General features: G+C 42.7%; 1 protein-coding gene across 5 annotated transcripts in view; it reads left to right on the plus strand.

Moving 5' to 3' along the window:
* LOC148040138 (uncharacterized) overlaps nt 1–27,617 on the plus strand; it is a 206,149-nt gene that overhangs the window by 140,420 nt on the left and 38,112 nt on the right. For all 5 annotated transcript variants that reach the window (XM_087696996.1, XM_087697005.1, XM_087697024.1 and 2 more), the window contains 8 exons: nt 7,841–7,909; nt 8,016–8,072; nt 8,475–8,584; nt 8,680–9,115; nt 9,287–9,379; nt 9,461–9,573; nt 9,735–9,873; nt 26,035–26,231. In XM_087696996.1, coding sequence (XP_087553122.1) covers nt 7,841–7,909; nt 8,016–8,072; nt 8,475–8,584; nt 8,680–9,115; nt 9,287–9,379; nt 9,461–9,573; nt 9,735–9,873; nt 26,035–26,231 — 1,214 coding nt within the window. The remainder of the gene's footprint in view (nt 1–7,840; nt 7,910–8,015; nt 8,073–8,474; nt 8,585–8,679; nt 9,116–9,286; nt 9,380–9,460; nt 9,574–9,734; nt 9,874–26,034; nt 26,232–27,617) is intronic.

Raw genomic sequence — 27,617 nt, forward strand, 5'->3', positions numbered from 1 at the left:
TGACTAGAGTGCCTTGCATAGTCAATGGCCATTTGCACATTTAAGATATTATGCAGAATGTTGCAGCCCTTAATGAAACCATATTGAAGCGGATGCACAATAGTTGGAAGGTGCTTGTGGAGCCGATTCGCCAGGACTTTGGAAAAGATTTTATACATCGAGCCCATCAATGAAATTGGTCTCCACTGTTGCAACATTGACGGCAAAGGAACCTTGGGAAGCAGTTTGATAAGGCCTTCTTTCCATGAGGAAGGCATGACCCCTGTTTCCCAGACTTGCTGAAACATAGCTGCCAATGGCTTCACCAGTTGGGTAGCCGAGCTCTCAAAGAATTCATTGGTGAGACCATTCCAGCCAGGGCTTTTATCCTTAGGTAGATATAACAAAACATCCATAACCTCCTCCTCACAAATATCTGCCTCCAAGGTAGCTTGCATATCAAGTGGAACCTGCTGGCGGACCAGATCATAGAAGGCTGAACATGCATACGTAACCTGGTCCGAAGGTGACGGAGAGGAACCAAGAAGATCCCGAAAATAATTCCTGCACATATTGACAATGGTGAGCGGATCAGTGACCATGCGACCTTCTGAATCCTGGAGTCTGGTCATATTTTCTCGAGCAGGAGAAGCATGCAAGGCGCAAAAGAACTTATGAGTCTGACAAGCACTATCTTGCAAATTTTTAGTCAAAGTGTGCAATTTGGCCTGCTGATAGGATTTCAACTAAAATTCTTTAATAAGCTCAGCCAAACGCTGCGCCAGTGACAACAGAAATTCATCCTTTGGGTTATCTACCAGTAACGAACGAACCAAAGCCAGTAAGCCTTCTGCTGCATGTCGATGCCGCCGACAAAGAGAGGCATGATATATCTCATACTGGCGAGCAACCCGTTGCACATTAGAGTGCAGTCGTTCAAAAGAAACTGTGCCCTCAGAGGCAAAGTCCAATAAGAATCTCTCAATCAATTGCTGCATATAGCCTTGAAAGATTGAATGCTTCAAATAAGAGAAGTTGAAACGTAAAGGGAGTCTATCCAACAACTGCATAAAAGGTGCAATGGGTTGAGCCAGTATCTCAAGCTAGAGAGAGAAATGGTCCGACAAGGCATATTGCTGCAAGACTTTCATTTCCAGCATCTCTGGAAGAAAGTCATCATCCTGCATGATGTACATTCTGTCCAACCGCGACCATGTAGATGCATACTGTGCAGAATGGAAAGTAAACCCTGGAGATGAAGTTTGCAACCAAGACCATAGATCTTGCTTAAGTGCCGCAAGAGCAAAGGCATTCCACGCCCGCCTTTTCGGAGCATCCATCACCGAATGCCCTGAAGTGGACTGTGAAGAGTCAACACACATATTGAAATCTCCCATCAAGAAACCCCTTCTGCCAAGTGACATGTAGCTCAGCAAAGTCTTCCAAAGATCTCGGCGAGATAAAGGGTCATTCGGAGCATAGAGGCCCAGCAACCATAAGATCTCTCCCTCAAATAAAATTTCAATTACCACAAAGCGGCCCTGCACATCATTTTTAATAAGAACAGGCTGATATTTCTCATGGATAATCATAAGCACACCAGAATAATGCACAGCATGTGTCCCTGCATATAACAAGCGAAAACCATGGCAGTCCACAACTTTTCCAGTTTCACTGTGACTCTTGTGCTCCACCGCACACAAGGCATTCCACTGATTCTCATGCAAGACAGTCCACATGGCATGTTGCTTGTGGGGAGAACAAATGCTTCGCACATTCCACGTGGCTATCTTCATATATCCGTAAAAAGGAAATCAGGAAGGAGGCACGGCTTGCCTCGCTTTAACCTTGTCTGCTAGAATGTCAAGGACCCCGTCATCCAGAAAATCAGCTAACACTGCAAAAGAATTCTGCCGGCCAGCTTTAGAGGTAGATGGAATATCCACTGTCTTGGGGATTGAACGGGGATAACGACGATCCCAGGGTGTAATCACATTACCTCTAGAATCAAATGCCAACTTAGCAGGCGGGCCCTTGGGACCGTCTGTATAAACTTTCCTCATAGACTGATTACGGGGAGCAGAAGGAACCATAGTACGCGCAGCAGGCTGTGAAGAGAACATTTCTTTCCTGCGCATATACGTGCTCATGGGATCCTGTGACACAGTAGGCCTAGAATTCGGCAGACCAGCATCCAAATTTTTACCTTTTTTGGGACGTGCCTCTATCCAGTCATTGGTACGGGAATCCAAACCCAGAACCTGTTGTTTACCTTTATCCAAAACACTGGATGGCTAGGTTTCCTCCTGTGACGGAACATCAAGCACCATGTCATCCCTAGGCGGCACAACATGCACATTATCTGAAGACGGTTGCCTCTCTGGGCATTCGGCCATAAAGTGCCCCAATTTACCACACGAAAAGCAGTGTTTTGCAAAGTTGCCCATTTCAAGCGAAAATGCAAAGGATGCATGCCAGAGCAATTAAGGCACAGCTACGCAGGCCTCTTCCTGGCAGTGTCCCATAACATACACAAACGGTTTCTATTCATTGCCCTTAGGCTTGGGGGGACCAGCACCGTTCCCACAACGGCCATGGCATCCTTTAACAATGGCCAATAGACAGCCAAGCAATTTTCCACCTCAACCCACACGGGGCATTCCCGTTGAAGCAGGTGTTGAAAGTCTGCCATAGGGAGCCATGGCACCACATAGACCAAACGGCGATCAAAGAACAATGGTAGTTTGGACACGAGCTCACCCCGATGCTTCTCCGAGTTCAGCAACACCTCATAGAAGCCTCGAGGCCCAAACAAAAATCTCCTCCACACACTCCCCTTGCAGTAAATGGTGCAGCCACTGACGAATCTGGGAAATCAGTGGGATCCTGCCAGTGAAGAAGAGTATAACTACACGGTCATAAAACACTGAAAAAGAGCGCAAGACAGTTTTCGGATCCATGGTTGCCTCCAGAACCTCTTCAATTCCCGCGTCAAAAAAAGCTTCATGATTATGCTGGACATAGTTGCCAAGCAACGTATTGGCAAACTCCAACAGATGCTTCCAATCAATCTCCTGCGAATCCACGGAATCAGAGGCCACCTGAGCATAAGAACGATCCTGATGACCGATTGTCTCTTCGGGCGTATGTTTGGAGCGTTTACCCACAGGCTGAAAGTCAGGAGCAGGAGGCATCTCCTCTGTATAAGGCACCATATCCTCCGATTCCTTTGCATCAGAATCCGGACTAAGGGCGGCCACCGTTTGTTCAATAAAAGCCATATCCAGGCCAGCCATGCTTCTCTCTGAGCTAAGGCGGGACTACGACAAAGGCAAAGGGGCAGGTCTGGAACTAGGCATCTCTCTCTCTCTCTCTCTCTCTCTCTCTCTCTCTCTCTCTCTCTCTCTCTGGCTCTCTCTGGCTCTCTCTCTTGCTCGCTCTGTAGGTCCCGCAGACCTGCAAAATTAGTGCACCACCCGGTTGCAGCATCAGGACTGCAACGGAGAACCGGGCAGACACGCGCAGATGAACCGGGGCGCTGGGTAACGGGTGAAACACAGGGGAGGCTTAAACGTGGCTGCGTCAGCCCTGCACGCTGACGCAGAGGAGTCTACCACTGGCGGAGCAGACGTCAGGCAGGGTGGACGTCAGGCGGGGCAGTCGTCAGGCAGGGCGGCCGTCAGGCACGACAGACGTCAGGCGGGGCAGCGTTTGACAGGCGGGGCAGACGCCAGACGTCGACGAAGGGTCGGAGCAGCCGTCCAGCGAGCAAGCGCGAGGCGTGGACGAAGGGGAGCGCAAAGGATAGACGACCTCTCTCTCTCTCTCTCTCTCTCTCTCTCTCTCTTATCCATGTAGAGAGAGACACAAAGAAGTTCAACTACCACCATTGGACGTGCAAGTATTGTGGGAAGAGCTATACAAGTGGTGCAACCTAGCTTCTCCAACATCTTTCCAAGATGGGGGGTCAAGTTGCTCCATGCAAGGAAATCTCTCGAAACATCGCAAATGATATTCTCGCCAAGATGAGAGGGGGATCCACAAGAGGAGAAAGTGGCATATTGACACCAACTCCTATGTCTGTGGAGGCTCCACATCCACATCCGGCTCTAATAAAAGACAGAGTGGAGGCTCATGCGGCATCAGAGAGACAATCCTCTCTCTCTCAAGCTCCTGGTCATGTGCATGGATCGGTTGCCTTTCTTAGAGAAAGACAACAACTTACAAATATTGAAATTGCATGCACAGTGATTGAGTGTAATCTTGCATTCAATGTCCCAAAGCAAGAGCAATGGAAGAAGATGGTAAAAGCCATTGCCAATATGGGTCCATGTGAAGAATGGAACGGTATCACATACAATGACATAAGGACAAAAAATATTGATGAAGAGAAGGATTGGATTGATAGAGCCCTTGATCCTATTTAGGCCGCATGGATAAAATATTGGTGCTCCATTCTCATTGATGGATGAGTGATCGTAAGAAATGGGGCATCATCAACATACTCGTCTCAAGTGCACTTGACACTTTTTGCAGGCCGTAGGTACCGGCAAGAGGGAGAGAAAAAAGACCGATACATTCATCTACCGCCACATTCAGCAAGCTATCATTGAGGTATACATTGTCTTTTAAATTGGTTTCACTTTCTTTCATTATGATTTATGGCTATCTATCTCCCTATTCTCTCCAATATCTATCTCGATTCTCTCTTTTTCCCAGGACCCAACCCCCATCAATCTTCATTCTTGAATCTCGAACATTAGAACTTAAAAGACTTAACACACACACACACACACACTCTCTCTTTATCTCTCTCTAACCTCCAAGTATTCTTACTTGTAATTTGTGGTTGTAGGTGGGCCCCTCGAATGTAGTGCAAGTTGTTATTGACAATGCATCAAATTTTTGGATGCATGGGCCATTTGCTTGAGGCTGAGTTTCCCACAATTCTGTGGACTCCATATGCAAGTCATTGTTTCGACTTGCTCATGGAGGACATTGGGAAGCTCGAGCGGGTGAAAAGGGTGGTCCCCAAAAGCTACATTGGTTGTCACCTTCTTTATGGTAAAGCTAAAGGTGCTTGTGATGTATGGTGAGCCTAGCACACTCCAATTGAAGAAGCCTTCTTCGATTCGGTTTGCTTGCAAGTGGTTATTGCTAGAGCGCCTCTATGAGGTGCGGTCCAGACCATAGTGTCTACTCTATGGAATGAGTGGGATGAGCATGACACAAAGGCGGCCAAAGTCATGCAGCGCTTGTGCCTTAATGAGCAGTTCAGGCAAAAAGTATGTGTGATTATCATTGTCATGACTCCCTTTATAGGGTGTTACATATGAGTGATTGCGAGGGGTCCACCATTGGCCTTTTGTTCACTTCTTTAGAGCAACATTGGAGTGCTTGTACATTGATCACAGATACAAGGTGCACATGTTCTAGAGATAGTAGAGAGGAGATGGGCATGGATGCATAAGCCCATGCATTGTTTTGCCACATTCGTACATCCGGCCTACAAGTTGCCGGTGGTCATGGATGATAGAGAGCTTCGTTTGGACTAGCTTGCTTATTTGATTTGTGTGGTCCCTGTGGATGACCACAATGTAATGCTGTAGGAGCTAGGATGCTATGCGGATTAGAGAGGGTATGTGGCATTTGCTTCTCCCACTTGTTAGAGGAGAGAGTCACTTGTGAAGCCTTTATTTTGATAGCAAAACTTTGAATACGCATTGGAGACCCTTCAACGTTTAGCCATGAGGGTCCTTGCCCAAGATTGCTCTTCGGGCGCATGTGAAAGAAATTGGAGTGCTTATTTTCTCATTTACACGAAGATTTGCAATTGGTTTACGAAAAGGGCAGAGGTAGCAAGGCTGTGGCACAGCAAGTTGAGGCAGAGCTGTGGTAGAGGGGGCGTAGATGGCAAGTAGTGATGCAAGCAAAAAGGTGATGGAGCAGAAGAAGAGAAGGCAGGCTGGAGCTGCACACAGCAGCTACGAAGCAGCGAGGAGGGAGCAGAAGGTGAGGGAATTGTGGCAGCAAGGACAGGCAGCATCGCTGAGGCTGGTCAGTGGTAATGACATCCTTTGAGAGGGGTTTAATTGTTACTTGCATTCAGCCCCACAATAGTGTATCCACCTCAAGAGAGATCTAGGAAGACTATCCCCTCCAGCCTCTTCTCCAGCACCAAAATGCCACCCTCCTGAACTATTAAGATGTTATGCATAGGGGGCTTGTAGAACAATGCTTACCACCTTCACAAGAGCGAAGGCCTACTACCTACACACATGAACACCTCACAAGCAAAACTAGAATACCCAGCTGTTGGGCAAGCCATCCCTCAGGAATAGTAAATTGAAACTCCTGTCAAGCCACCACCCCTCTTGTGCTTGTTAGCACCTACACAAGAACTACCTTGTGTGAAATTGGAGGTATCCACCCAAGCTCTTAACAGAATGAGGCAGGGTGGAACTCCCAAGCTGCCAAATTCTAATGACTGTACTTGTGCTTGACTACCTATAAGGCATCTCTTTTCCAGACCTCATTCTGCATGTCATTGGTTGTCTGTTCATCACTCCGTGGTGTAAGAATGGAAACGGAGACAGAATGGCCCAATAAGCCTGCATTGACACTAGACTAGTCACAGCCGACCAGTGTATGGGTCCCTTCCTGGTTGTGTTGATCTATTTAAGTCAGATCACAGGAGCACACAAGCTTTCAACATGGCATTTCACGATCCCTTCAACATATGCATGTCTGTTCTTCAATTTCAGCTGCCCCAATTGACAGCAGTGCACCAGTTTAAAATAATGCTGAAGCCTTTCATGGGACAATGGTTCTTTCTCAAAGCTATCAATTATGTTTGTAGTGTTGTCTCACCATTCTACATGTTGCACCTCCAGTTCCTTCTTCAGAACTCAGCCCAGCTTTTCTATACCCTCAAACTGATGTGATGGAGCTGGCTAGTGTAATTAGAAATTGGTATAGCTTAGTGAGAATATGTAATGCATGGGTAGGCATACAAGGAGAATCAAGGAAATTCAATGCACCATTTTTCTGGAACTGGATGTGCATTGATAGCCACAAATGTTTAGATAACTTGTATCCCATCTATATGAGTGAATCATGTCTTTGCCACCTCTTCTTTGTTTTTTATATGACCAAGTTTATTTCTCTTTTCTAGCGTGCTTTTTTGAAGGCTTTCAAACCGACAGTGACAGGTGGTAAATGTGTATGATTAGCTAGCTTTTAATGTTTTCCTACTGGTAATCACCCTTCTGTAGAGGGTATAGGGCATGAAGGGGGGAGAGGTGATGGTGAAAGGTGGTTGTTGAGTTAGATTACTTGCAGACATGCACATGTGATGGAACCATTACTAACCAATGTCAACTGAATCAAGCCTTTCGCTGGTTCTCCACCCTGTTTTGTGCAAGCCGAACATAAACTGCATGCAAGTATGAATCTCGTCTGGCTGAATTCTTAAGCCCAAATGCAGATCTGGAATTCTAAAACCACTGAACACAACTTGTATTATCTCTTGACAAACTTTTCTTTTCTCTTAAGAGATCATTGGCAAGGTACAAGCTATGCAGAAAGGGATATAATATTGCACATCGACACCATTTTCTTTCATCTGCATGCACAATGCCATAATGGACCTATCATACAAGGTGTAAGACATAGCAGAATCTGGATATTTTAATGCAAGTATGCTTTTGCATTTTCCTGAATAGAAGGTGACATCATATAATATCCTAAAAACTATGCTGACTTGCCTTGCAGAGCCAATTTCCTGATACAAGATGTTTCTGATGTAGGGGCCCATTTTTTACATTTTGTGAAAGGCTGATATAATTTTCTGTTGATGCAGATCATGAATAATTTGTTCAAAAAATTCTGTCAAACAGCATTTCTTGTGTGGCAGGATGTGACTGTGATGGTCAGTTCACAGAAACTTTTGTAACAAAATTTGACAATGCACTAGCTGAACTGCAGCTTGTCTAGCTACATATGACAAGAGTACTGATAATCACATTCTATTGCAGGCAAGGCATGCTCGTAAAACTGAGACATTAGCTGTGAATAAAATTCAGCATTCAAGGGTAATGAAAGTTATCCCCTGGTTGTAGTCATTTGTTATCAGTGCAAGTTTGTTAAGAAGAGAGAACCACTCTATGCAAGTTGAAAGAAAGCATTGAGCAATCAATAGTTACTGTCAGTGAGCAATCAAAGTTATTATCAATGATTTTGTTCCTTCCTTAGATTATGCATGAACATATACAGGGTTGTTAGTGGAAATACTTTGCTACTAATATGATACAGGAAGAATTCTACTTGTTGAAATTCATACTGATTGATAATATCTGGAAACAAAACATTGAAAATGTTAGATGGGAATCTGAAAGTCATGTTACGTCTATTCAAGTCAATCAAGCATACATTCTCTCTCACGTGAGAGGAAGTTTATTTGAGCAACTGTGTAATAGCACTTGTCTTGAATGCAGATAACGTTTGTATTTTTTAAATGGAGGGAAGTGGTAAAGCATGCTAAATGTATTGCAGAGCTTACCAATGTCAATCTAGCACGGCACAAACACAAGTTTTTCCATGCATGGTTAGTATTGCTTTGTCTAGCCTGCAGGTCAAGTCTCCTGTATCACAGTTATTTGCCTTTCCAAAGTGCCATATCTCATTATCGGCCTTGTGCAGGTTTGAGAATGTCAAGCAACATGAAAGAAGAACAATGAGTCACAACTCTATTATAAGAATGAGGAAGCATCAGTGTACCAGGAAAATTCTTCGCATGTGGCAGGAGAAAACATTTAAGATAAAACAGGAGAGGGAAGGGAACAGCCAAGCTTCAATTTTTCGATATCAATGTGTAGTACTGAGAGTATTTAAACGACTCAAATGCTGGATGCATGATCGTCAAATGAAAGAAGGGTTCTCTCTTCTAGCTTGTGGAAAATTACAGCAGGTCTGTATGAAAAGGGCATTCAATGCATGGCTAAGACAAGCTGGGATCCATTCCAAAAGACGAACTGTATTTATCCAGCTTAAGCAGGCATTCAACAAGAATTTGTTGGCAAGAACTTTAAATCAGATGCAAGAAGTTGTTTTAGAGAACTGGCATCTCAGAGGAAATGTGAGTCACACTAAGATGTCAGCAGTTCCTGTACCTAAATGAATAATAATGAAAACAAAAACAGTTGTACAGCAAAATCATTTGTCTTGTTTGGTACACACACATGCTTGTGACCTGTGGAATCTCCTACAAAATTCCTTCTTGAAATATAACAATCTGACAAACATGCAGGCAATGAAAGCATTCAAGATGAATCTAGAAGCAATAAAGTTAAACAAGGTGGAGTCCTTGCATCGGCGGCGGCTTTTCTGTTCTCTTTTCCAGGTAACTCCACGAAATCCTGGAATTGAATCCTCAAAATACCACTTTCAATAGCCTATTACATGATGGGTCTCGCTTTTGCAGCATTGGCGTGAGAGGTGTGCTTTTCACATTGCTTTGCATCAGACGGAGAAAATGTTCAGATTCAACTTTTTACAACGAGCTTTTCATAAATGGAGAACATTTATTGAGCATATGTAGGGTTCTCTTTTCAGAAAACTGTTTCATTTGTTGCCATCACCACCTTCCAGAAACTTTTGCTGCAATCACCTTTAAAAGACTTCCTACTCCCACTTTATCCTTGTTGATATCCTTGTAATCTGGTTACTTGTAATCTTCATATCCTTGTTGATATCAGGATTGAGTTGCAAGCATTAGAAAAGGAGCTTTCACTATCCCACTCGATGGTGCTACAAAAGCAATACTGGCTGCAGTGGCAGTTCCGAACAGAGGAAGTTCAATATCAACAACAATTCTTGCTCTTCAAGACATTCAGGGTATTTTTCTAATCCTGCACTGATGAAAACGAGATCCAAATCCACAGGAAGCATATGCCAACAGAGACCCAATGCAATGTGCACATTGTTGAGAAAGCATAAAGAGCACCGTTTAAGAAACAAAATGTTAACAAACAGAATTGGATGCCATCAAAATGTATGTAGCCAAGCAAGGATGATTGTTATGCTCAAAATATATGGACCATTCGTACTCAAAGTGTGATTAGTTTAGAAAACAACATGAAATGCATATGGAGGTTAATATAATCTATCTTTCATCGAGTGGCTACACTAACCAATGAGTTATCAACCCATGGCTAGGTCCAGATCTTGCTTTTTGTTCTTATTACTAGATGACCATATTTTTTTTCTTGAAGAAGTGCAAATTAATGTATGGAAATATTTACATCAGCCCTTCAGGTCAACCTAGCTGAATGGCAACAATTCACATGAACCCAAAAGGCTATTAGAACAGCATTCTACAGTAACAAAAACACCCTCTAAGAAGCTATCAAGAACCAATCAATGTGAACAATGGAAGGGGATCCTCATCTACACAGCACAACAGGGGTGGAGCAAACAATATATGTTAATCCATGTGAACAATGGAAGGGGATCCTTGTCAAGACAGCACAACAGGGGTGGAGCGAACAATACCTGTGCATGGAGCAGCCACCTCTCCAATTACAAGGCTAGCTGAAATCATAGAAGAAAAGTATAAGATTAAAAACACTCTAAAAAGCTATCAAGCACCAATCCACATGAACAACGGAAGGGGATCATCAAGACAGCAGCACAAGGGTGGACCGAACAATAGTCATGAATGGAGCAGCCACCTCTCCAATTATGAGGCTAGCTGAAATCATAGAAGAAAGTATAAGATTACAAGATTACAAGATGCAAGAGGGCTCCGAGCCATTGTGGATAAACTCTCTTTTCTAGAAGGTTAGGTGACTAAAGAGTACAAAAGTCACAGTAAAGAAGCAACAAAGATTGCCGTATGCCAAGGGACCAAGTCCTCCCTAGAAAGGAGATCAGTGTGCTGAATAAGGTTCAACTGCCAATGTAGACCTTTCAACTCCCCCTACAAGTGATAGGTAGAGTGGGCGGCGCCCCATACGGGACTTTCTTCACTGTGTAGGAGGAGGGGCGTTTGGTCCTTGACAAAGGGCAGTAGGATGAGGAGATCGTTGTCCTTCTGTGGAGAAGGATTCATGTGGTTGGTCTTCAAGGGAAGACCTAGCATCTGGACCCTTATGTGTTCTGAGAGCAGTTCCGGGAGTGGCGCCTCTGGATATGGGAGAGTAGGCCACTTGATGAGCTGGAGTGGGACCTTGGAGAGTGGCTATGGCCGGCCACTGCAGTCGCTAAGAAGCCATCGAGGTTCTTGGAGTACACAGCTAGGATTGGGAGACATGTACTGATGCAGGAGGACATAGACTAGGCGTCTTCGCGTAGCAAATACTGGGTGGAGCACAGCATCACGGATGCCTTCCGTTGGACTTTTTGGTGCTGCCTATGGGACAATTAGAGGCTGAGAAGGGTATCGTATTTCTTATGGCTTGTGGCACATGGAGGCCTGGAGGTGGGGAGTTGGCTAGCCCAGATGCAGAAGGATGGAGGGTGTAAACGCTGCACACAGCCACTTCTGGAAACTCCAAAGCATTGTCTTTGGTTGTGTGAGGCGGAGTAGCTCATGTGGAGAGGAGCATGCCGCATTCTCCGCCATCTAGTACCTAGCCTTGGATGTATCTCATGGGGAGCTTTCTGCTAGCAGGCAGTCAGCCAGGGCCATCACCTTTTATATGAGGCCGGGATGCAGGACACGATCTTCATCATTGAGGCTGGGTCATGCGCAATGGTCGGCTTGGAGGCTCTACCCATCTTCTAGGTACTAAAGCCCAGAGCAGGCCGCTCTGAGGTATGGGAGATTGTAGGGAGTCTTACTAGATGGCACATCTGAAAGGCGCGCTATGAGGAGGTTTCTTGGTGGGGAGAGCCTTTCAGTAGAGGCGACTTTGGTAGAGCTCTGGACCTCCATCATCCACTCCCTCCGCGGCCGATAAGACTAGGTGCAGGGCGAGTCTCGAGCTCGTCAAGAGCTTCGTTTTCACTTCATGCACACCCAGGGTGGCTAAGACCTGTTCTTCATGATGCAGGTAGGGATTCCCAAAAACAAGAGCCATTGAAAATATGGTGTTTTGCAAGTGCTGCGACGAGAGACAACCCACCAACCATGACACGCCAAAGAAAGACTTTACTTTTGTACAGTGCCTTATTGAACCAATTCTCTGTGATGGCCCATTTTCATCAATCCCAATATTTGTGTAAGCCCCAAACAATATTGACCTTAGAGACTAGCCAATGGTGATCCTTAATCATACAATGGTACACTTGATTAGCTAAAGCCTTTTCCAGATGAGGTCGACCTGCAATGTCCCAATCTTGCCATGGACAATTAGAAATGAGGCCAACAAAGTGTTGTTTGGACTGCAATGTTGTCAAAAGGTGGTCCCACAAATCCCTATAATCTTAAGGGATGCGAAAGCCTCCTAGCGATGTTAAAAGACATCAATCCTCGGTGACTCACCAGAGTGGCATAAAAAACTGAAGATAAGCCTAGTCATGCCATGCAGTTAAATTTATGACGAGCCTCATCCTCCGCAAGGTGCCATTGGGCCTTTTGAAGGACCAACTTCCACAAGGAAATGAGCTGAGCGACCAAAAAGGAAGAGAATAAGGAAAAGGGAGCATTTACATTAAAAACTTGCCACCAAGAAATGTGAATGGTGGTGTTACCATGAACCACACCCGCTCTTCCAAAAAGAATGAAGCAACAAAGATCGAGGGGTGTTGATCAATGCACATGGCATGAAAGGGAGACCATCGAAGAGCAACCATGTGAGTATGCACATCCAAAATAGCCCCACCACCATACTTTTAGGAGTGCAAACATGGTACCAAGACATCCACGAGATACTTGCATGGAAAGTGTCCTTTTTGCATAGCATAAAGCGAATGTGGCAAGTAAGAACCCTCAAGGTGAAGACAGTCCCAAGCAAAAGCAGCCAAAAATGAAGGCCACACTTACAATATCTAGTATAGAAACTTTGTCTCCAATTTCTAAGAAATCCATTGCAACAATTGCTTGGATTGAACATCAACAGCCAAGGGGTAACCCAGATGCCACATAACATTCCCACAGGGGATCACCATCCCTTGCCATTGCAATAACTCTAGATCTCGTTCAGTACAACTAATGAGGGAGAATTGGGCTGCATTGATACAAAGACAAGACGCTTACCCAAAAAGCTTCAATACATCTGATACCTTGTGAAGGTTCTCTTGTTCTACTTTAAGGATCATGAACGTGTCATCCGCTAACGATTAGCCCACAAAGTGCTAACTAAAGGGAAGAAAGAGACCAACCAAATATCCTATGGCCACCAAATAAGAGAGAGCATGGAAAGGACCAAATGGGTCGCTAGGGCAAAGAACAAGGGGCTCAAAGGGAAACTATGCACCTTGATGATGTGGCAAGATATTATTCCCTAGCATGTTAGGTGACTGACATGAGGAGATGCCAGTGATTCTACAATTGGACTACACCCATGAAGTCCATCCTTGGTTATGGCACATTCATTGTGCCAGCTCTTCTTTCGTTAGCGTATTTACACTTAGTGACCATGTGTGCATACATTGTGGTATTTTCATATTAGTCTTGTATCATGTTGTAGACTTGGTTCTTTTATGTGGAAGAAGAAAGAAGAAGAAGAAGAAGATTTCAGCCCTATTTCTTTGTTTGCTCAAGTCTTCATTGCTTTTGTGTGTGCGCTCTTGACTTCTTCACCTCTCTCTGCTTGTGTATTTTTTCACAACCCTATCTGATTAATCACGCAAGAGTGAATGGCTGAGTGATCCCATCATTTAGCATGACCCACGAAGCACATGTGCTGACCATGTGTATTATATGGGACATGCATGGACCGAAACCCATAACATGCATGAGCTCTGGCACAAAAGACCAATCCAAACATCATTTAGCATGACCCACGAAGCACATGTGCTGACCATGTGTATTATATGGGACATGCATGGACCGAAACCCATAACATGCATGAGCTCTGGCACAAAAGACCAATCCAAATAATCAAATGCCTTTTCGAGATCCAATTGAACCAGCATGACTTCCTACTTGGAGTGCTTTGCATAGTCAATTGCTAGCTAAACATTTAGTTAATTGTGCAAGATAGTCCTGCCCTTGATAAATCCATACTAATTAGGGTGCACAAGGGCAGGAAGGTGTTGTGGAGACAATTGGCCATGACTTTAGAGAAAATTTTATACATAGATCCCATCAAAGAAATTGGCCGCCGCCAATGTTTCAACATCAAGGAAGACGACACTTTTGGAATTAGCTTAATGACGCCCACCTTCCATGAGATGGGCATAATTCTAGTCTCCCAAACCTCTTGGCACATGGCTGTCAAAGGTTTCACAAAGCTCGCAACATAGGCTTCAAAAAACTTGTGCTTGGGTAGATATAGCAAAACATCCATGACCTCTACCTCTGAGATATCTCTGTCCAAATCATCATGCATGTCTAGCAACACCCAATACCTAACCAAGGCATTGAAAGCCAAGTGGGCCTGGGTAGTCTGCTAGGAGGAGACAGTATCAAGAAGGTTAAGTATTCTCTACACATATGCACAATGAACTGCATGCCGTAACCATCATGTTGGAGATAGACCATATTCTCTCGAGCATGAGAGGCATGCAAGCCTCGGAAAAATATATCTGACTAACATGAAGCATCATATCAATTCTCAATTAAGCTTTGCAACTTGGCTTGCTAGTATGATCTCAATTGGAATTGCTGAATGAGATTAGTTAGCCTTGTGGCCAATGGTAGTAGGAACAGATCATCTAGAGAATCAATTAGCAAGGAGCGAACCAATGCCAACATTGCTTCAATAGCATGCCCACACTGCCTCTAAAGAGAAGTATGATGAATACCATAATGCTTGGCAATCATTTGCTCGTTGTGGAGCAATTGCTCAAAGAGTCACTACCCTAGAGAGGAAGTCAAATAAAAACCTATCAACCAGTTGCTCCATATAACCATTAAAGATTGGATGCTTCAAATAAGATAAATTAAGATGCAATGGGAGTCATCCCAAAAATTGCGCAAAAGGGGCGATAGGATGGGTAAGCATGTCAAACTACAAAGGGAAATTATCCAACAAAACATATTGTTGCAACACCCAGATGTCTTAAATCTTTGGCAGGGAAGCATCATTGTACATAATATACATGCGGTTCAAGCGGGACCATGTGACAGAGTATTGTGCTCTATGTGTATGTGTGTGTGTATGTGTGTGTGTGTGTGTGGAGCACAATGCCCAATACCCTATCATCGTACCCAACATCCTTACCTCCGCCAAATTTGAGCCGTCATCGCTCGCCATCACAGACGAGTACTGCCCCTTAGTGGACACAATGTCTTGGACCACCCCATGACAAATATTCATGCCTCGAGGAGGGTATATTGTTTCTAGAGTCATATTGATCAGGGTGGGATCCTACACGTTGGTTGATCATCAAGAGATCATTTTATACATGATGGTAGCCTATACTTGCAGTAGTCATAGTTAGTCATTTTCATTTTGATTATTCTTCTCCAGTCGAGAACAACATGGTCAGATATACTCATTCTATCTCATAGGCCATTTTGGCTTTTTAGAGACATAAATATATCTTTCTTTCTGTGTGTGCATACACGCATATACATATTCCTGTGCATGCGTGCATCTATCCTCCACCCTCTCTCATGGAGTTCTATTAGAAATACTTCTTATGCCTCTCTGATTATGGATTCTCTATGTGGTCACTCTATATAGACATGCATCTCTCCCATGTCATACGGACTGCTATCAGACAAATCTGCACCTCACATGCTACAAATGGAGATAGGTAGATGGATAGATACCCCAACAAAGGATAGGATTTGTCAGCTTTGTGACCGAGAACCTACTACAAATGGGCACTATATATGCAAATGTACAATATACTATGATATACAATTGCCTCTTTCGTGATGAATTTGGACCTCTTCACCATGTTGGAGCTCCAAAGGTGCTACATAACACTACTACAAGACAGGAGGAAGCTCACCTAGAGAAAACCCACACAAAGAGCAGGTATAGATGTCACATGCCTGCCTAACAATTCCATGGCAGCACGTTTTAGTGGTTCATCGGGGAACTATCCTAGACGGCTTCGCCCGACACTCACGAGAATGCATGGGGTCTATCGTCTAGGTTTCTGTGAGTCCACCCCGTAACGGAAGGTACTGGCCGTCCCCACAAGGATCAACCTGCAAGCTCGCGGTCCTAATTTGACAATTGAGGTCTCTATACATCAAGTAGCTCCATCGGAGGTGTCCCACAAGGGCTTCTCATCCGACTAGAGCAATCATAGTTACCCTTGGTTCATGGAGTGCAACGCTTTTTTCCAATATAAGTGGTTAGGATTCATGAAACCCTAACAGAGTTTTGGCACAGCCGTCGCACCTTTCCCCTAAGATAATTTTTTATTAGGGTTTTAAGACCTGACCCTAGGTAAGTCAATGCCTGGCTCTGCCTAATTTTTCCCAATTAATGTTTCGTTCAATCTCTTGAGAGAAGCTCCCAGCTTACCGAGACCACCCATCCATACAACGGATCTGTCTGGGATCTCGTCCACCCGCTTCCCACAAATGGTTTTCTTTAGTTTTCTAATTACCTATCACATTAAGTTATAGCATATAAAAGCAGCTTCGTTAATCAACCCATTATCACAAGTTCCTTCGCGTAATTTTACAGCACAACACAAAGATGGAGAAAATATTCTTTTGGCAAAACATATTTATTTATTATTTCACAAAGTTATTTACAATGATTTTTCCCTTCTGCCTTCGCAGAGGATAAATCTTCGTTCACTGGAAAATCCCTTCTATCTGCGCAGAAGAAAAGAAACAAGCAAGTATTTTTAGCATAGAAAGCAGTCCCACCCAAATCCAGGGTTTCTCTTTTAAGGTCCCACCTTATTCTTAGAGTTTCACTTCCTACTTACAACTCTTTTTCAGGATTTGCAAGTTATTTCATGGATCCGATTATGAGAAGTCCATTTTATCCTTATGAAAAATTTGGTATTTCCACCCTAAAAAATAATATGGACATTTATGCCTATGGCAAGGAATTCATGCGCTACCCTGCATTAACCCGCGCATAGCAGGATTTCAAATGCTTTTCCAAGTGTGTTTAGACTTTAGAGTTTGTATCGACAAATTCTTATCAATGTCCAACAAGTCCTACACACTTCCGATATTTGAGAAGGCCTCTGCCCCTGACGTTTAAGAAGGCCTATCTCTCTCCCACACTCTCTCACTCTCCAATTTCCACAATGTGATGGCCTAATAATCTCTCTTTTTTTCGTAAAGATAATTGAATTAATAAGTAAATATTTACATCAGGCCATCAAGTCAACATTGAAAATAAAAGCCATGAAGAAAAGTCTACATAGACTCTAACACAGAAATGTCACACTGAAAGAACAGTTGGAGTGGACCGAAGAGTATCCAGCTAGGGAGCAGCAATGTCAGGAAGAACTAGATCAGCAGACACTATAGAGGAGATTTGCCACAACATTGAACCTCGGATTCCGGCCACATGACCATGAATGCCAGCTACCGAATAAAAAATGAAGGCATTCTAAGTACGCCAAATATGCCACAAGGCTGTCCATCTAAGGAAATGGAAAAGGCAGGGGTAATCTGAACTCAAAGAGGTCATGGAGGTCATCTTTCCCATAATCCATGAATGAGGTGATATCCATTGCTGGGTCAACAGGAGCCACACACGGGAAACAAAATTCCAAATTTGTCTTGCAAGAGGGCAGGAGACAAAAAGATGAAGCACTGTCTCATCACATGTTATACAGAAGATACATCGCCCAACAGAGATTTTACGAGAACACAACACATTCCCAGTAGGAAGAGCCCCAATAAATAGCCTCCACATAAACACTTTTCCTTGATACGCAACCTTATTTTTCAAGAGCTGGAGAAATCTATCCTGCCATTTATTTTTGTTGTCCCGAATATGCCATATTTTTGTTGTCCTGTATTTTTCTCTTTCAAGGCTCAAAGCTTCAATGGATAAGAGAAGTAGAGAAATTTTACTAGCATCAGGTCTTCATTCTTGCTTTTTTGTGAAGAAGAGGGGGTGAATTTATAGGTATGAGGAGGGGTATGCAGTCGACTGATTCATTTGAATTAAGAATTGATTTATTTGGCTATTTGTCAAGAGCCAATTGAGCTTTATTAAATATTCATTTTGATTACTTACATGTTGGATGGTGGCATGGGGATGATTATTTAATACTTTCTCTCTCTCCAGGTGTCAAAAACGTCATGTATTTTAACTTATTTTTTCAAAAACGTTTTTTTCTCTTCAAAATGACTTCTTCTGGTGGTTTTTGGTCTAGTTACTTCATGACTTATCTAGTATATAAAGTCATGTCATGCTCTTTGACACTTAACTTACTCAATATCATGCTTGTTCTTCCACGTTCTTCGTCTATCGATTGAGGCTTTTGCGAATTGTCTTGCGGTTACGAAATCAATGCGATCCTCGACGCATTAAATGGAATCAAGAATGCCAAATCAAATATAAAATGGAAAAAATTATATGATCAAGCCATCGTAATATTATTTACGAGGCGTCTTTGCTTTTTGTTGGCTAGAAACATTGAGGCATCTTCTCATGTCGGATTGCGGAATTGATTTAATGTGAGACTCGATATCAAGAAAATTACATGCGATCACTTATGTGAGAGCTCGACGAGTAATTTTTAAAACGCCTCAAGTCCAAATTCATTTCTTGATATGAAGCGTTGTGGCGGGAATATTACAATAGACTTTTTCATAGATCACTACTAGCCTAGCAAAGACAAAGCCACCTTGCCAAACACCTTCCATTCCATGTCACAAAGTCACATTGGGCAGAGCCATTTCACTTCACCGAGCACGATGACTACGTCTAATAGGACCGCAATTGAGGAGGCCATATTGTTAAAGATACGGGATCTAGGACATGGCAGTGAGTTATGGTGGATGGAAGGAGAAGTGTGGACTCATGATGGAGAAAACAAAGACACTGTTTGTTACACAAGTGAATTAGGTTCCAAGATTGAGACTTGGACTCATAAACACAATCTTGTGTATGTGGACAATGACACTGACACTTTACTAAAAAGAAAAGAGTACTATCATTGCATTAAGAAAAGGAAGCAAGTACAATGCTTTATAGGAAAGTAGGAAACTGCAGCAGGCACCACTGTGCATATGGGATAGGTTAGCCTGCATGTCCTTGGCCCTGAAGCTCCATACAAAGAGACTGTTTAGTGAGTGTGATTGCTGATTCTCAACACCCCTCCTCAATCACAACTAGAAAGGCACAAAGTGTGTAGAGGCTGTAATGAGAACCACCTGCAAAGTGTGGGCACACCACAGACATGGTAGACACCAGAGGCTGTCGCAGAAAAGGCTAAGTGTGGGCACCAAAACATGATGGACATCCAGAGGCTGTAACAGGGGCCTCACAAAGTGTACAGGGACTGTAATGCCAAGTTACATGAGGAGTTTACAAAGCTTATGGGAAGAAGCATTAGGGCAAGGAAATACAAGGCTTTTAAAACAGTCTATCAGAGTAATGAGAGTAGAAGGACTGATGAGTCTTGTCCTTCCGATCCTGGTAGTCTTCATCTTCATCTTCATCTTCATCTTTTGGTCCATGGTCTTCTTCTTCTTTCACAGCTGCAAGATAGGCCTTTTGGGACCTCTTTCTAGCATGACAGAACTTCTCAGTGTGTCCGGTCCTTTTGCAAAAGTCACAGAAGAGTGGTTCCTTTTTACCTTTGTATCTGTTGTTTACATATAACATTTGTTCATCCTTTGAAGTGCTAGGCTCTTCTTTGCTTTTAAGTTTCTTTTCTTCCTCTAGCAGAGAGGCTTTAATATCAACAAGTTGAGGATCAGGCATGTTGGTTAGAGTGGTTGATACATTATCATAAGCAGGAGGCAAACTTTTTAATAAGACACCAATGCAAACATCTTCATCCATTTTTAGCTTTATCCCTGCAAGTTGAGTAAACAGGCTTTCCATGTAGTTCAGATGGGATGCCAGGGATGTATGAGGCTTCATATCAAGTCGAAAAAATTCAATTAATAGATCATACTTAGACGACTTTGACTGTGCACCAAATAGGGTATCCAATTTATCCCAAGTATCATGGGACGTGTCACAGGCATCCACATGATGGATGTAGCTATCGTCCAATTCCAGTTTGATAATGGCTTGTGCCTTGTCATCATTCTTCTACCAAGTAACTGCAAGGTCCGCATCTCGAGGTTTCTTCTCTTTGCCATTTGTGATGGCCCAAAGACCCTTCTTCATCAGGATGAGCTTGATGCGGGTTTGCCAAGTGTGAAACACGACTCCTTTGAATCGAGCATTTGGAGAGTCTTTTCCCATGTTGAGGTTGCAAGATCAGCAACAAATCAACACCAGAAATCTGAGATTTTATCAGTAGAAGAGCAGATTACAATGTGTCAAGAGACACAGGTAATGACAGTGTGAAAACACACTATGTCAGTGTTGATGTTGAGCTTGATTCTTCTTGTTCGGGATCGTTCGGTCGTTCTTCAATCTTCTCAAGTCCTTCCCCTCCTTGATTTGATGCTGGGTCAATGGATTAGAGTGGGCTTTATCTTGGTTTAGTGTCAGGAGTGAGAAAAATGAGGAAAAAAGAAGCTTGAGAGATTTTGGCTATGGTGGAATTAGGGTTTCTGAGACAGGGGCCTGGTTTTTTTCAGATTTCAGGACTTGTAGTTGATTATTTTCAAAAATTTTTACATGTCTAGGAAGCTTATGTCAAGGGCTATCAAAACCTTATGGAAATCGTCCAGATCGTGGACAGCACGGCGCACGCAGAGGGCTCGAACAGACACGATGCAGATCTGGGCAGCGACGTCGAATTTCTGCAATGCCAAGGCTGTAGATCACCAATGTTGGTGTTTAAAGTGATAGGAAGCAGCGCCCTAAGCCAAGGAACATTTCTCCAGAAGAAATCGTGTTGAAATTTTGCCTATGGAGGGAGATCAAGAAGCTCCAAGTGAGCTAGGTCCTGTCTGGCAATGGCAGACATAGGGCAGAGATTGAGAATTTTCACAATGCTGGAGCTATGCTTGCCCAAATTCAGTGATTGATGTGTCAAGAAGAAGCTCTGGAAGCAGGAGAACACTTTCCCAGAAGAAAGCTCCAGGAGGTTTGACCTGTGGAGTGGGATATAAGAGCTTGAAGCAGGTTTGGCTATGGCTGCCAAACAGGGCAAGTGGAGATAGAGTTCAGAAATGAGCTCATTAGCTGGGACTGAGCTGGACTTGAGCTGACTTGAGTGAAGAGGAGCTGAGAGAGGAGTGAAATGAGCTAGGCCATGCTCGACTGAGCTCTGATACCATGTTAAAGATACGGGATCTAGGACATGGCAGTGAGTTATGGTGGATGGAAGGAGAAGTGTGGACTCATGATGGAGAAGACAAAGACACTGTTTGTTACACAAGTGAATTAGGTTCCAAGATTGAGACTTGGACTCATAAACACAATCTTGTGTATGTGGACAATGACACTGACACTTTACTAAAAAGAAAAGAGTACTATCATTGCATTAAGAAAAGGAAGCAAGTACAATGCTTTATAGGAAAGTAGAAAACTGCAGTAGGCACCACTGTGCATATGGGATAGGTTAGCCTGCATGTCCTTGGCCCTGAAGCTCCATACAAAGAGGCTGTTTAGTGAGTGTGATTGCTGATTCTCAACACATATCATAACCATCATTAGGACACTAGAGACTTACCACCAAGCACATCAATCGAGTGGCTAGGGACCACACCATAGCTAATGTCATGCATGGATGTTGAGATCACTACAGCCTATAGTCTGTAGCATAGTGGTCGTGTCAAATTAGGGCTTCTTTTTTTATTCTATCCACAAAATGATACCATACATTCTTGTTACTCTAGCATTGTCTCATTGCAGATTAATTTTAGCATTGTTTCATAGGCCATGTATTTTATTGTTACTTTCACTATTATCTTCACTTTACTGATGAGATGACATTAGACATGGATTTACTTTGAATTGTGTCTCATAGGGCACATTGACCTTATGTGGACTTCAATATATCTTTCTTTCTTTCTTTCTTTCTCTCTCTCTCTTCGTAAAGGGTAATTGTATAAATTACTTAAAACAAAAAATACAAGTGAACTATATGACTAACCTCTTAGACAAATGTGACTATCCATTCTAGAAGCATAGTTAAAAAATGAACAAATTCTAGATAGTCTAGCATGCCAATAACCTAGAAACACAGAAATTGAAAATCAGCCTTCATTGGTGGCTGCATAGAATCTCTCAATTTGGGTTTTCCAAAAAATCAGGCCATCAAATAGATGGCGCAAAATAGTGAATATAGAAAGGACCATATCTTTCTCAGCACAGGGCAAGAAAGAAACCAATGATGAGAGGTGTCTTCAGTTGTAGTACAAAATGAGCAAGAGCCATTGGAAATATTGCAACTTGGTAATGTAGAAGCAAGAGGAAGACCACCCACCAACATTTTTGAAATAAATACTTTGTATTTGAAGGGAGTTTGGTAAGCCAACCCACCATCACCAAAGATTTCCAGCTTTGCCTTTGTGAAGACCCCAAGTGTTATCACCGTAGATTAGAAATCCAATAATACAACAAAAGAAGTTTGCCCATTTCTATCCAATGGCCCTTTATCACTAAAGAATGACTGAGGAGTTTTATCCTTACAACGCGCATAGATGTGAAAAGCATCTTGAGTACCAACTAAACTCTCTGAGCCATGTAACACAAATTTAGGCTTTTTTCCAGGCAAGTATCCATCTTTAAACCTAAAGCAAGACCATCATGCTGCACGTCAGATGGATCATTCAAATTGGCAATACTCTCCTACTTATTAGGAAATTCTGCCATAAAAGGACCCAATTGGCCACAAGAGAAAAAATGACCTATAAATGTTCCCCATTTCAAACGAAACCTTAAATGATGCATGCCTGTGGAATTAATGTGTAGCAAGTTAGGATACTCCCTAGCAGCGTCTTAGAGCATACACAATTGATTGTTAAACGCACACTTGGAGGAACCAAAACTTTTCCAATTGCAGCCATGGCATCTGTCAGAAGCAACTAATATACCATTGTGCCCCCTTCAACCTCCACCCAAAAATGACATTTTTGCTCAAGTAATTGCTGAAAATTTGCCATTGGCCTAGGAACAACATGGACTAGCTTTCTATCAAAAAACAAGGGAAGCTTTACTCAAGTGCACAACACATTATTAGGTTGATTTAAGCATAACCTCATAAAACCCTTTAGGACTTGCAAAAACCTACTCAACACATTTCTCATGCAAATGGCTTGCAGCCACAGCCTTATCAATGACAACATGGGAATTCTAGAGGTGAAAAATAAGATAACATCTCTTTCATGAAAGAGGAAAAGATCTCAGCACCTTCTTTGTGTCCACATGGATATCAAGAATATCACTTTCATCAAAATCTGAAAGTCTAAATATTATTTTGATTATGTTCCACATAGTCCCCAAGCAAAGTATTCACGAAGTCAACTCATGAGAACCATCTAACTGATTGACAGCTTGGATATGAGATAACGTCTAAGGCATTTCAGAAGACAAACCACCAGCCCCACACATGGGATCATGTGCTGTATGGTTGCTACCTTTGATGGCCGGCTCTGGATGTTCACAATCTCCTCCTCATCCATATCCGAACCCAAAGCTACCACTGCTTGATCTAGAGAAGCATATCCAATTCTTCCAAACACATCCACCAGATCAGCATTGATGAGCTAAATATGCATTACAAATGGATTAGCTCTTTAAAATAGCCCCAAATCATGTTTTTTACAAATCTTTCATTAAATTACCAAACTTACCAAAGAGTGTCTGTTCCATAAGCCAAACCAAATTTGGGAGGATCCACATCTATGAATAGCAGGCTGCCTTTCCACACAGCCTATCTTGTTATTGCAGGTTTTCCATCAGCTAGTGTCTTCTTCCCACTGTTATGTGCACCCCTCCTCTGCACATACCTCAGTTTGTGGTGTTGCCAGCTTGTGTGCAGCTCAAGAGCCCTGCCATAACTCTTCAGATTGCTGTGTTTTCTGCTGGCCACACAGTTCACCAGCTGTCACCATCACCTTCTAGGCATCAGATTTGCTGCATTTTGCTGCAGACCGGCCTTCCTCAGTTTGATCGCACACTATGCAGCAGTCATCAATCTTGCAGGGGCAGCAAAAGGCTGTGTTTTAGCAGCACCTTCTGTCGCCTGCATCATCCTCATCATTCTTAGCCTGCTGCCCACTATCTCTGAGCTGCCCCTCTTTCAACCTGATCCAGACACAGATCTGTGTTTGCAGCTGCTGCCAACAAGCCCACATGAGGGGGTGCATGCCAAAATCAAGGCAGCTAGGGAGGAAGGCAAGCTAGCCTCCTACAAAGGAGAAGAGTGGTAGTCATGGAGGGATGCACCAAATGATTGTGCGAGACCTAATGGAGCTCTTTAACTAGATGTGGAAGGATTTGAGGAGAGATTCAGAGGGGGAGACACATCAAGGACTACATACTACACTCCCACGAGTGAGAGGCTATAGATGGGAGTTAGCATACAAGGAGGCACGCACCAACCAAAGTAGCAAGGGATCAGGAGTGGCAATGCTATTCAGAGAGGAACTCCAGCAGACGATCCATATATGGGTGAGAGTGCAAGGTAAGGCGCACACTTTGTACATCGCCATATGCTATTTTCCCCCCATGACATCTCACTACACCCCACCTAAGGGCCAATCACCATATGTAGCTTTGGATGAGGATATCTAGGAGTTTTTGAGGGATGAAGATGTCATTCTACTGGGAGACTTCAATGCTAGGATGGCCTCCCATCAAGTGTCTTTCTTTGATCCATCGGAAGAGATATTACAAGGGCAGGATGTGGTAGAGTTACACATGAAGAGGACCTCTTAGAACATGGGAGAACTCACAAAGTATGGGAGATATCTTGTGGAGATGGGCACAACACATGGACTAACCATCCTTAATGGCCTAGCTAGATACCCCTTATCATGCTCCTTTATATGTTACCCCCACTAGGATGGCACTAGCACAGTAGATTATATACTTGCTTTGTCGACGCTTATACCCTATATTCAGTATCTCTCAGTCTCACCATGTCTCCTCAGAGTAGCAATAGATCATGTTTATCTATCTTTCACTATGGATCTCTAGTTTACTGATGTGCAGACCCAATAAACAGCCCACCAACACCTAAGGTACTTCTCTAGAGAGACAAAGGATATCTATGAGGCAGAGCTCATCAGACTATTACAGGATGGAAATGCCAACATTCCACTACAAAAGCTCATCCAACAGTTTAGTGAGGCTCTACACACAATAGCAAGGGCAGCCTTTCCACACTCCATGATTGATTGCTTCAATAGTGGAGATTTAAGCTTCCATACCAAGGGAAAGTTTTTATATGGAGGCTTCTTATCAAGGGTCTCCCCACACGGGATATGTTGTGATATTACAAGATCTCCAGTGGTAGACGTGTCTTCTATACCACATGTGATGAGACTCCTACTCGTCTCCTTATTCATTACCCAGTTGCTAGACAAGTTTGGGGTTTCATTTATCAAGTAGCCACCCAAAGTAGTAAAAAACAAAGCCCATGTTTGTATCAAATTGGGATTGATTGGGGTCTTTTTATATGCTTCTCACTTCAATTTACTTGTCTAAAAGGCTCTACATACTATAGTCATGGATAATGACTAACAATTATTCTTTGTTGAATTGTTTATTTTTAAAAAATTATTAATAGGTTAATAACACTTTTTATTTATTCCTTCCTTCTCATTCCATTTTTCATTTACCAACATAAGACAAAGACACACAATTGTGTACAATGTAAATATAACTTTAGTCATTTAACAACATTCTCATGATGACTTGTTATCTTTAGGCATGGATTAAATATGCAAAATGGAAGGACTTTTGGAGATGCATGGAACAAGATGCAACTTACATGCTACTACAAACTCTACAAAAAAGAGCACTATGGGCATGGCAAAGTCTTGTAAGAGAGATTACCATTAGGCGAGAAGAACATCAGCAACAACGCTTTCTTCAACGTGAAGCAATGGTTCTTGCAACTAGAACGTAAGATACCTCTTTTTGAAATGGTTTTATCACATTCAACACAAAAAAATGCATATTTCAAGGCCATGGTCCTAAATATTTCATAGTTACAAGGCGAAATTTTCTAAGTAATGCTTTTCCATAGGATGGTTGCATGGAATATAAATATGCCAATATTGATTTTAAAAATTGTCAATCAAACAAGAAAACTATGAGTAAATGGTAATGAATGTAAATGAGGAATGGAGAATCTTTAAAATATAATCACAATCTCAAACAATGTGGCAATAGAGTAATATCAATCACTTGGGTGTCATTTATACAACTAATGTTCTAAGATAGACTTGGAATCATGACAACTTAAGTTGCCACAATAGAGGTTTACTTCTCAAGCTCATCGCTAGAGGCCTTTTTTAAAGCGAGGAGTGGTAAAGAAGCTTTTACCTTCAAGAGTGGAAGATATCGAACTTGAATCAAGTGGTCTCTAGCAGTCTAATATTCAATGGACATTCAATGGACTTTTCATCAAATCAAACATTGAGATTCAAGGAGGTGCTTTGAGATCAAGTTTGTAGTGGCTATTATCAAAATCTTAAAATCCATTGTCAACTTGTAGTAGGACTTCTAGGATACCTAAAGAGAAGACAAGGCAACATCTTCTTTTCAACGATGACATCAAGACCTGATGTAGATATACAATGTTGGAAGTCAAATGTCTATTTGCTTAGTGGCTTCATCAAAATCTTGTCTATTTAAATATGCTTTAGTTCAACCATGATGTCAAGTCCCAATTTAGACAAACAATAGGGTCAAGGCCTCACATCTAGGAAGACTCAGTTTGAGGTTGCTAGCATAGCTGTGTTCATAGATCTTTTCGTATGATGCTTTGTGAAAGAGACTATTGGGGACTAGAAGGGTGCACATGATGATCCCATGCATTGATATCACCCCTTGTAAGTTGCTCTTGCTACACAATGGTTTTAATTCTTCGAAAGAAAATAAGGTGTCTATCTACAAGCGTGTGCACAAAACACACACACACACACCCATCCACGAATTCAAGTGAAGAGTGTTGAATTGAGCTTGAGCTGCCTACAATATACACCTTGTGCAATAGATTAACTCCTATGATATAAGCCTTGAGGATTTTTTCTACCTTCTAGTTGTCTTATCTTTTGCTTGAGCTGTGTGGTTAGTGTTAGTGGTCATGGTCATATACTGGTTGTGAGCCCTATACTGAGTCAGTGAGGGTCATTAGGAACTCTATCTGAGTCCACTCTTGTTGGTCACTTTTGGTTTTATATTATCTTTCATCCCTATTTTTCGGCCTCATCCATCTTTTTGGCTTGAGACACCACTCGAGAGTAATTTAGGGTTTTTTTGTCATCATGCCACCAGAAAGTATTT

This window comes from Lygodium microphyllum, chromosome 2 (assembly GCF_053477565.2).
Source record: "Lygodium microphyllum isolate KBCC chromosome 2, Lygodium_microphyllum_v1.1.10, whole genome shotgun sequence".
Classification (NCBI taxonomy): domain Eukaryota; kingdom Viridiplantae; phylum Streptophyta; class Polypodiopsida; order Schizaeales; family Lygodiaceae; genus Lygodium; species Lygodium microphyllum.